This window comes from Schistocerca gregaria, chromosome 4 (genome assembly GCF_023897955.1).
Source record: "Schistocerca gregaria isolate iqSchGreg1 chromosome 4, iqSchGreg1.2, whole genome shotgun sequence".
NCBI classification, from domain to species: Eukaryota; Metazoa; Arthropoda; class Insecta; order Orthoptera; family Acrididae; genus Schistocerca; species Schistocerca gregaria.
In genome coordinates, this window is record NC_064923.1 from 402,187,571 (window position 1) to 402,199,597 (window position 12,027).

Sequence of the window (12,027 nt, forward strand, 5' to 3'; positions counted from 1 at the left end):
AAGTGAATATAAAAGGTTGTGAGACGTATCAGTGTCTTTGCTTGTTTAATGACTGCTTAGATTTATTTGGGAAAAGCTTTAGAATTAACAATAAACCTTTTTACATGCAAACTAAAATATAAACCCATATGTACCAAGAAGTTTCTTAGACTTTTCGCCATCTTCCTTGTTGAAACATGTAATTTAAAAAAGTATATTAAATTTTGGTGCAGGAGAAGAACTATCACGGTGAGAACTTGAAAGAATAAAAGATCGTACAGCACTGGTAACTCAAGTCAAAATGTATATGTGAATGCTAACAGAATATCTTGAAATTTATATACATTTGAAAGAAGACAGTATGGTTGTGAGCTGGAAAGCAATGGATTGCTACATTCTTACTGTGGCATTGTATTGGATTTCATGGAGCTGACCCTAATTTATGTCCATCATTTTGATAAACTCTTGAATCAAAGCAAAACATGGACACCAGTGAGTTCACAATTTCCTTACACACACGCGGATTGAATCGGTTACCCGAAAATCTAATTATTATTCTTGTATCACAAGTAAATAAAACTACTAGGAAGACATCTACTAAGTGACAGCTGCATATTAGCAAAATTTGTCAAAACATGGAACAAGAAACTATAATGACAGAATGAATGAATGAGAGTAAAGTTCTTTTCCTTTCCTGGCATTGTAAAGTAATTTTCTGCCTTCTGCTACTTGAATAAAACTGAAACCAAGTTTGACTGTACACCGAATTTGAGAATAATTTGCAAAATACAGACTGGGACAATATGCACAATACCCATGGTGCAAATGAAATATTGTGTTCCGTGTCATAGACAGGCTACTTTGAAAATTGTTTTCCTAATAAATTAACTGGTGGAAGCAGATTAAATGCATCTAAATCCTGGTTTACAAATAGGATCAGAGTAACATTCAAAACTAGGAAAAGACTCTACTTGACATCAAGGGACTCAGATGTTGTGGTTAAATCACATTGCAAACTGTACTGTAAGCAAAGCATCAGAACGTTAAAATGTATGTACTTATAAGAAAAAATAAGCTCCTCCAACAAAACGCTAAAAACTGTTTGGGACACAATAAAAATAAAACAAGAAAAACAAATTAATAAAGCAAAGAAATTTCTTTAAAAGTAGATATGAACTGATTAAAGATAGCTAAAAAGTGTACAAAGGTTTTTTTTTCTGTCAGTAGCAGATAATTTAGGTTTGAATTCTTCCTCTGCATATAGCATACAGTTTCTAAGGATAGCCCTCTGAAACAAGGTTAATGAAATTCAATGTCATCGTGCATATCCAAAATAAGCTTGCAATGTTATCAACTCTCTTAATCAATGTTAAAGTGGCTATGATGAAATCAGTTGTAAAATAATGAACTTAGTAACATACTGTTTTACTTATGTAATGATTCTTTTCAATGTTATTTTCTCAGCGAGGCTTAAACATGCTGCTGTCAACTCAATTCACAAAAAGGAACAGAGAACATTATTAAAGAATTACCAACCCGTCTCACTACTGCCACAATTTCCAAACTTTTCTGAGATCATCATGTACAATAGACTTTATACACACTTTGTATAGGGAAACTCGCGCAACAGCAAATAGTTTGGATTTCAAACAGGATTGTCAACAGAACTGGCTGCATTTACTTTGATAGATGATATATTAGAACCAATAAGTCAGAAATTGTGACAGTTAGGAATACTATTTTTGTCTTACCTAAGGCTTTTGATTGTGAGAACTACTATGTCCTAAAACAAAAGTTAAAATATTATAGAATAATAGGAATGGCAGGTTCATGGCTTTTGCCTTATCCAAATGCCAAAGAAATCTATATCAGTTCCATGTCAAACACGTCATTACAGGTACTCATATTTTGAAGCAATCAGACATGGTGTGTATCACAAGGTTCAATTTTGGGTTCTTTGTTTCAGATGTACATAAATGGTCTATCACTTGCCATTTCAATAGATACTAATAATATATTTTAAAAATCATTAGAGAGTTCAAGACACATGGATCGTCATTGAATTTTAACAAGACCAATACTTGGAGCTCAGTGCTAATCGTAGAGCTCCGTAGGCATTAAAAATAGGTTTTATCAGATGAAGTTTTTGGGACTGCAGGTAGAAGGTAGAGCACAACCTCAATTGGAAGACACACTGCCCAAACTAATGATGCACATTTCTTCAACTATGTGTGCAGTATGCATGATTAAATGTCTTTTAGATAATGTGGAGTTTACAGCTATGGAGAACATGTTCACAGAAACTCTTAAATTTAATTTTTTATAGTAGTGTATAATCAGAATTAGAGTTAAACTCATTTAACTGTGTTGCACTTGAGTAAAACATGCAGGTTTGATTCCTTTCTATGTTCCAACCCACTCTTTGTGGAATATGACATCCATCATGTAATGAAGAACCACCAAGTATTTGACTGTTTTATGAAAGACCAGCACAAAATGGTTTGCTGGTATAGCAAAAAACTGTACTATCCTACAAGATAGGGTATTTGATCATTGCTGCACAAGTCCTCACACTACAGTGGTTTAAAAGTTGTATTTTTATTTTCTGCCTTTGAAACACACAAGTCTTGTGTGTAGAAAATATAGGTTCATTCTGGCTATTTACTCACACAAATAGTGCCAAATCGAAGTCCATCTTTGGATGGCTGTTCACATTTAGATGGACATCTGTTGATGTTTACCTTAGCTGCTGGCTCTTTATTCACTATTCTGGAGAAAGTCCCTTGGAGTGGCTGATGCCATTGAAAATTCAGCATCATTATGTTGCAGTGTTTAGCTCCTGTGTTCTCCATGTAGGAAAGAGTATATTAATCAGTTTTTGTGACACTGACAAAACAAAAATTGCTACACCAAAAAATAATTAACATAAAGTAATGAAGCTTCAGGAATTCATTTGTCTGCATGGCATATTTAAGTGATTAACACTGCAAGATCAAAGGTTAATGTAAGCATGAGGTAAGCTATTGCAAATGTGAAATACTGGAAAGTTAATAACCAGTGTATCTACCACCATGTCAAATGCAAGCATGCAAACCTTCATGCATTGTGTTGTACATGTGCCCAATGTCAGTGTGTGAGGTGGAGTTCCACGCTCGATCGCATATGTGCTCGATTGGAGATCGATCTGGTTATCGAACGTGCCGAGGCAGCGTGTCAATGTACAATAAAGAATTTGTTACCAAAGTGGTATGTGGGCAAGTGTTATGTTGGAAAGTAACCACTGGAATGTTGTTCGTGAATGGCTGCACAACAGATCAAATCACCAGATGGACCTACAGATTTCCATTCAGGATATTTGAGTGAACAAAATGAGTGCTTCTGCTATGATAAGAAGTCACGCCCTGGACCATTACTCCTTTTAGGTCCAATGTGCGTAGCAAGCAGACTGTCTGGTTGCAGACCCTCAACTGGCATCCTCCTAACCAACGCACAGCTACAACTGGCATTGAGGCTAAAACAGCTTGCATCAGAAAATAAAACACACCTCTACCCTGCCCTCCAGTCAGCTCTCACTTGCCATCGCTGAAGTCGCAAATGGCGGTGGCTTGGGGTCAGTCGAATGCATGTTACAAGAGGATGATGTGCCAATGTGGTGCCAACTACTGCTCAAATTTCTGCTGCAGATGCAGTACAATATGCCAAACATGATGGTCTTAGCTCTCGGTAGTGCCACATGGCATTGTGGAGCCCTGTCTTCTTGTGGCCGTGCAGCCTTGTCTTGTGGCATTCAAGGCATTCTTGACTAACATCAACTCACAACGTCCACTCTCAAAGGTATTTACGCTCACAATCATTACAGTGTGTATTTAAAGCAAACCTGATTTGCTTCTTCATAGTGGTGTTAAAAGTGTCATTCTTATGCATCTGGAATGAAATTTGAATAGACATCATCTTTGAGACGTAGAAACATGCCTACCAACTTTTGTCACACAGCTCTGTCTCGGTGCCACAATTTTTTTTTTTCTCGTAGATATATACGCATGCGCACTCACACACACGCACAAAACGATTTGCCACATGTAAGACTGTATATGAGAATAAAAAAGTACTTTATTCACTATTTTTTGTGACCAGTGTCAGTAAACATTGTAACATAATGATGCTGTATTTTCACTTGGCGCCACCACCCTTAGGATCTTTCACCTCAAGGAGGAATAAAGAACCAAATGCTAATGTAAACATTGGCAAATGTACATGTAAATGTGAACAGCCAGCAGAGGATAAAGTTATCACTCCTTTAGCACATAGCATATTGTTCAGATTTACATTTTCTGTTGTAAGTTTCCTTGTTGACAAATCTCTTGTCTTTCTTCACATGCTGCCTGTTTTCAGATCAGAAAATAGTAAATGTTGACAAAAGTTGATTATGTACAAATATAGATTTATTGTCTTCGGCCTTTAAGTAAATGCACATCCTGGATTCCTACGTTTTTCATCGTAATAATGTTACAAGTTGTAAAACTTGTTCAGTTTATTTGCCCTTAACAAAGAATGAATGATGAAATTTTTTATATTTCCGTAATTGCAGTGACACCTATATTTGTAGCTTCATACGAAGTAATCTATTTGTACAGTGTAACATGCAGCACTCTAGCTTGGAGATGGGGAGGTGAGCCAAACATGGGGAGACTGTGTGGTGGATTATTGAGTGTGTTCTGGATACATGCCTGTTCAGGTGCAGTTTTTAGGCAGCTGTCCACTTTTTTTAGATAAATGCTGTGCTAGTCCTCAAATGCCGCCTCAGGGAATATAGTACACAGGTAGTTACAATATAACAGATGGAACAAAGTTTGCATGAGTTCAGACAAATGGCATATGCAGCTTCCCTCCCTCACATTAACCTTAATGACTGAGGCATCAGGAAGGGCACCTGACCACAAAGTTAAGTATTGAAATACAATTTGCCAAAAGCCTGAAAAAAATACTATATTAGGTGGGATGAACAAAGAAGAAGAAGAAGAAGAAGAAGAACAAAGGTGATTTCAACTCAAATCATACAGGTCATGTCAACTCGTGGCCATGAATTTCTCTGGAAAAAAATACACCTCTATTATAAATGTTAAGAAATAAAGTACTTTTGTTTTATGTTAATAACTCTTACAACAATAGAGAACAAAAAAGATAACTAATAAACCAATTGTACTGGAGTTATTTGCGTTAAAGCTCGCTCTTAGTGTGTTGAAATTTAGTTGACACCCACACACTAATGGGCTTCCCTAACTTACAAATTAAGACAAAAATATGAAATTTCAAGTTAATTATTCCACTAAATGGTTATTTTCTAATGTGGAATCTATCTTTTGTCACATTACCAGATACTACTGATGTAATTATAAACAGTGCTCCAGCAATTATGTAAATAGCTATTTATAAAAATGCAAAAAAATTGTATTTTTATGAGTTTTTACAAATTATTTACCTGATAACCCCCATCCGAAAACTTTTGAGAATTACACAAAGTAGCTTGCTTGCCAGGTTTCGAGAGGGTGCGTTTCTCGATGAGGTATCGAATATATTGCTTCCCCCTACTTATACCTCCCGAGGAGATCACGTATGTAAAATTAGAGAGATTCTAGCGCGCACAGAGGCTTTCAGACAGTCATTCTTCCCGCAAACCATACGCGACTGGAACAGAAAAGGGAGGTAATGACAGTGGCACGTAAAGTGCCCTCCGCCACACACAGTTGGGTGGCTTGCGGAGTATAGATGTAGATGTCATATGTTACTAGTGAGTATAAGGGCAGTGGACAGTATTTTTATGCACTAAATGTGATGTATGGTTTCAAAACCTAAATACTGCTATCTCAGCAGCCACCTATACAGAAGGTACAGTTACTGACACTGGTACCAGGTAGCTACTCTAAGCAGTAGATACTGAAATGCTTACATACTTCCTCACATTATTTGATTTCAAAAGCTAGTAAAATAACTAATAAGAAAGGTATTTGGGCATGCCCAGTTTCTTACTTTGAGCATTTGTTGCAAGATGATAAGATTACTGTTGCTCTGGAATATTACCTCATTGATGACAAAGATTGCCGCAGGCTAAGTCCTAACCAGGCTGATGTTATCTCTGTTAGTGAAAATCTTGAAAAACTCATAAAGGTAAAAGTTATATGACAAGATAAATAAGCGAAGCATATCTCATAATGGAAGAAGGAGAAACTGAATTTAAAAAGTGGTTTCACAAAATTATAGTCCTTACAATAAGAATGGGTAAGTTTCCAGCGAGTGAAGGAAGTATCACATGTATTTACTGCAGTAATTTGAAACTTGTTTGTTTCGCAATAAGCGGTTTCACAGGAAAGAAGTACACAGACTTGTGTGTGTATATCTAGAGCCACAAGATAAATGTTGCTTGCAGGAGTGTGCAATGTGTTGTGGTGCTGAAGTGATGATTGTTGAAGCATTTCACCGTCAGGGTACTGATAATGACATAACCTTTGCATTGTGGGAGGGAGGAGAGTTGGTGAAGACAGTAGGACCAGAGAAGTTTGTTACAGAGGTCAAGCATTGAGTCATGAAAGGAATTGGTCACCATCATATCCGGAGGATACAGAGACAGGTCATAGCAGAAATAAAATCGGCCACATCCCAGAATACTGAAACAATAGTTCTTCTTTTTGACTTTGCTGAGAACTGGTCTGTTGCTTTGCAGAATGAAATTCAAAGTTACCACCGGCACACATCACAGGTATCAATATTCCATGTGTTGCTCACTTTGTGGAACATCACACAGTTTTGCTATTGTCAGTGATCATGTCATTCACAACAGTGCACATGCAAGCTACACTGTCAACATGGTAATTGATGACATAGCATCTAGAGACCAAGCATTTCTAAACAAGTGTATGTGACTGATGCTGCAGCATCTCATTTTAAAAACTGCTTTCAGCTTATGAGCTTGGTCAACACTGTAGTACAGGAATTAAGACAAAAAAGGGTATTTGCAGCAACAGGTCATGGGAAAAATGCATGTGATGGAATAGGAGGTCTCTGTAAATATCAGCAATAACATTTAATCTCCAGCATGAAGCTGTTGATGCTATAAAAGATGCTACTGTTGCTATGAAGCCTGTGGTAGGAATTCAGCTAGGTCACTACTGGGTTGCATCCCGGAGTGACGTGTACATTACAAGAATGGCTCTCCACGAAATGCAGCATGTTACAGTCTGTGATATGTAGAGACCACAGTATACATTAGAATACTTTGTAGTGAGGCACTTCATGTCTTGCGTGTATGACAATCAGTGATGGGTGGAACAGATAATGTCTCTCAAGAGCTGCAAGATATAACTATGTCCTTTATGGCACCTGATGGTTCTGTTAATGATTTCAAATGGTTATCATCGAAAGATCAGTGTGCAGTTCCCATTTTCCCAAATACTGCTCTTGTTTGATCATTCTAGTCTGTGTGCAAATTCAGCTCAGCTATAAAAGTCAATGAAAAGCAGATGGAAAAAAATCTATTTTAATGGTACAGTGTCGATTGTTACATTGTAGGCAATATTAATTCATGAAAAGTCATGAAGTGAAAGCATAATAGAAGACAATAATATAATATCATGAAAAGAAAAATGGGGTATAACTCATTTTTACTGTATTTGAACAAAATTAGTGATTGTTTCCCCACTCACTTATAATGTTGTAAAGCAATTATTTTGATTCATAAATACCAGTTCCGCATAACATTTACTTGAAATCAGCACTCACTTTCAATATTTAAGTGTCGGTGGTGGTGGTGGTGGTGGTGGTGGTGGTTTGATTTTATGCGTATGGTCATTTTGTTTGTTGGCCTGACACTAATTTCACTACCAGTTCATCCAGTATTGTTTTGATTTTATTCTGTTAATACATATCTTACTGGCATATTCATTCATTAATTTATTCATCATGTTCTGTGGGTACCATCATGAAGGAGAGCCACCAGTGATACGGAACAGGTGTAGGTATACACAGAAGCATCTCTAATAAACTGCAAACTATTGTGAAACTGTGCTTACACAAGCAAAATTTTTTCTAATAAAATTCACAGGAAAATTACTACTTTGAAAAAAGATGCTTATTCAGTTATATTAAACAGCTAATACAGTACTTGTTTTGTTGCTGGCATAGTATCTTCATCCCCATTTTGTTATTTATTGAATTGCTACAGTTATTTGTGCTATCATTATTTGTCATGTATCTGCAGCAGATAATATTATATCTTTTTATATTCATTTGATTTTATAGTATATTTGATTTTGTGATTTGTTATGTGAGAGGTGGTTTGAAGAAGATTGCTGCAGAATAGAGAAAGCCATTCTGAACCATAGACAGGGAGGCATAATATATACAAAAATAAAATTTTTCTATCTTCTTTGAGGCTGTGTAAAACATAGTTCAACTCAAACTAATTTTTATTATTAGTAACAAGTGGCATGAAGGAGTTAATGTATTCACAAGTTAGTGTAAAGATAAAAAAAAAAACTATTAATGAGGCTTTGAAAAATGGTTTAACTGACCTTGTCGATTAATTTGCCTGAGTGTTAATTTGAAGCGAGATAGATGCCATTTGTGAGGAAGGTATTAGAAAAACTTATCTGGATATCCATGTCATGTTTTTATTTTCTGTAGTTTTGTAATTTCTTGGTGATATTTTATTTAAAGGCTGTAGGCCATGGTCCAAGGCATATTTCTGTGTCTAACATTTCATCTTCCATTGTTGTAGACATTGTCAGAAGCTTTGACATCTCAGAAAGCAGGGAACCACCAAATTTGTTTCTCTGACACCATGATTTTATCAAGATTGAATATTTATTCCACAAGGATGTAAAGAGAGGCCATAGAAATTAAAAAACACAATCAAAATTAACAGAAAAATAGTAGTAGTTCTGTTAGATAAATTGTGGACATTAGTAATAAGTAGAGTTCTATAATAAAAGTCATTGCGGCTCTGCAATCTTGGACAACTGTCTCAAGCAAGGCATCACAAACTCTGTTGTCTGAATATTTATAAGTATTTGGACTTGCAGAGCTAGTTTGAGGTTGTAACTGCTCTTTGAGTTGTTATGGCCTATGATGTCTCCAGCATCGGAAGACACAACATTAGGCAAATAAATTGGTCTTGGATCACGACTTGATGCCCGTAACGCAAAAATAACAAAAATGCAAATACTGGTTGTGACCTGCATTATATGATTTCTGTACACTGCTTAAAGCAATGGCCTGTTTAGTAAAGATTTTGTTAATTTACTTCCTCAGCCTTTCCCAATCTGAGCTTGTTCTTGTCCTTTAATGACCTTCTTTCTTCCACATGTTGATTTTATTCACAGCTGGTACTCAACTGCATGTAAAATAATTACAACACCGTTTCATTTAGTGTGCTCTCTGTCCTCAGTAGTTCACGTAAGGTTAATATTTAATGCTGATTTGAATGAGTAGCATCAATGGTTCATTTAGTATCTAGACAGTGTTTAGTATGATTGAGATCGGCCTTTTTGTGTAATCAAGACTAGTAGCATCATCATTGTCAAAAGGTGCTGTGTTAGAAATACCATCTTAGCTATAAGGATGATTGCTTGTTAGAGACACTTTATTTTGTGTTTCTCAATGCAATTGACATTGACAGACAGAGTAAATATAATGCATTTCTATTTGACTGAAATTTATTAATATGCTCCATGTTTGCTGCTTTTAAAAGAGAGAATTCACTTAAATTGGTGTCTAATGGTGGCAGTCATCATTTGTGCCATAGCTTTTGTCTGAGAACTTTGTTTCATTCATGTCATCATTTTTATTTTCTTCTTTAATAATGGCCCAGAAATTTTTTTGCTTAATTTGGAAGAGTTGTACGTCTTGCGTGTGATACATCTTGTGCATTTAATGATGTTTTGCGAGACCTTTGTCTATAATGAGTTCCTGTAGATTAGATATTGATTGTGGTCAGTCTATCATAGAGCTTATACTTTCTTGTTCATACTACTATGTTGTATTTTGGGATTCATTGCTGCAGTTGTGTTGGGCTTATTTTAGGGGATATCAAATCTGATAAATGCATACAGGAATGTCTCTCTTTAACAACAACATTGTGTTCACTACACCTATTGTCGTATATGGAGTGTTGTACGAATTACATAAGGTATCTGGGTTGCTAGTCCCAAATTTCATCCAGATGAGAGTACTTTTGAATTCTGTCTTAATATGTTGTACTGCCAAGATCTGATAATCATGTCATATTGAGCTTATCTACTATGTACTGCCACTTGTGGCATAAACAATGATAATCTCGTATCCTTTTCTATTTTTAGCTAATTTTCTATATAATATTCACTGCCATGCCTAAATGCATTTTCTAATAAATAAGGTTTCATGAATTAATACATAAATGCCTTGTGCAACATTGAAAGACTAACATAGCAATGACAGTTTTCATACTATGCGTCTCCACTAAAACCTTTACTTCTTTCCTTGGAAAAAGTCTCAGCTTATTGTCAATGTGAAAAATGTATATAATAGAAGTGTAGCTGTAATCTTGTCAGTTTAAGGAATTTTATATAAAATTTTATTATTGTTACAGTGTTTTCCTCCCGTTATTCATCTTGACACCAGCAGCAGCTGTTTCAAAAAATCAATATTGTTGAGGAATGGGATTTGAGGTAAACAGATTTCAGGGTGAAGTCGATGAGGAATTAGTTTGCCCAATATGCTCAGGTGTTCTTGAGGATCCTCTACAGGTGAGTTTTTGTACTAAATTGTGAAGAGTGAACTGTTCATATTTTGTACATTTAAAGAGGCTTTCTGTATTTTTATTAGGCGCCCATATGTGAGCATGCATTTTGTCGTGAATGTATTCAGGAATGGATATCAAGACAACCAACATGCCCAGTTGACCGACAGAATATCACTTCAGCACAGCTGAGGCCTGTGCCACGTATTTTAAGAAACTTGCTCTCCAGGTAAACAATTTTTTAAGGACTTATCAGTAAATCATATTTCTATGCAGTTCAGTTGTTAATTCTCAGAGAAACAATGATATAGTTTTTCACCAATGACTGAACCAAGTTAATAACAAAGTTTTGTTTTCGTGTGCTGTTTTATGTGAAACATAAACTTCTTCCTTTTCTTTCCTCCTACCAGTAATGTCTTTTCGGGCCTAAAACTTTGGTCAATCTTCAACTTAATTGTATGTATTTCTCTTCATTATTGGCGGTATTGCATTTATGCATTTCTCTTCATTATTGGATGGTATTGCGTTATCTGCTTTATGCAATACATCACATCACATTTCCTTACATTATATATATATATATATATATATATATATATATATATATATATATATATATATATATATATATATATATATATAATCAGACAGGCACATGAACAAAACACACAAACACACACACAGAATTACTAGCTTTCGCAACCGATGGTTGCTTCTTCAGGAAGGAGAGGGAAAGACGAAAGGATGTGGGTTTTAAGGGAGAGGGTAAGGAGTCATTCCAATCCTGGAAGTGGAAAGACTTACCTTAGGAGAACTGGGACATTTGTTCTATTTGTCTTTCATCTTTGGTGTAATTGTGTGAACTCCTAGGTCCATGACATTACAGTACCTTTAGAGATACTCAGCTGTGCCAGCTCACATTCACCCAAGTGTGAGGTCACGAATATCTGGGGAAAAAGAGAAAGTTGATACTGACTGTCCCTTTATGCTTCGCTCATTGCTGAGAGTAAGTCTGAGTAAGCAGTCGTTACCTCTTGTTTTAAGTTTGGTGTTGGTATGCTGAAAGGCCGAGACAAGCGCAGAGGTTGTCCTTGCTTTGGGAGCTCCAACACTAGGCAAATGGTGGAAGCACTGTAGAAAATAGTGAGTGTATCAAAAAGAGGCCATTATCATTGGGCACATTGGGTGCAATTGGCTGCTAAACATGCTCATGTTGACATGAATGATGCCTGCTACTTGGGTTTAGTTCCTACAGGTGACCAGTTGAACTGAAGACTACT

At 36.0% G+C, this 12,027-nt stretch overlaps 1 protein-coding gene across 3 annotated transcripts in view; it reads left to right on the plus strand.

Annotated features, from left to right (window-relative positions):
- Positions 1–12,027, plus strand: part of LOC126266644 (E3 ubiquitin-protein ligase NRDP1) — a 77,087-nt gene that overhangs the window by 20,790 nt on the left and 44,270 nt on the right. For all 3 annotated transcript variants that reach the window (XM_049971036.1, XM_049971035.1, XM_049971037.1), the window contains exons 2-3: positions 10,598–10,754; positions 10,834–10,976. In XM_049971036.1, coding sequence (XP_049826993.1) covers positions 10,665–10,754; positions 10,834–10,976 — 233 coding nt within the window. In that variant the 5' untranslated portion in view covers positions 10,598–10,664. The remainder of the gene's footprint in view (positions 1–10,597; positions 10,755–10,833; positions 10,977–12,027) is intronic.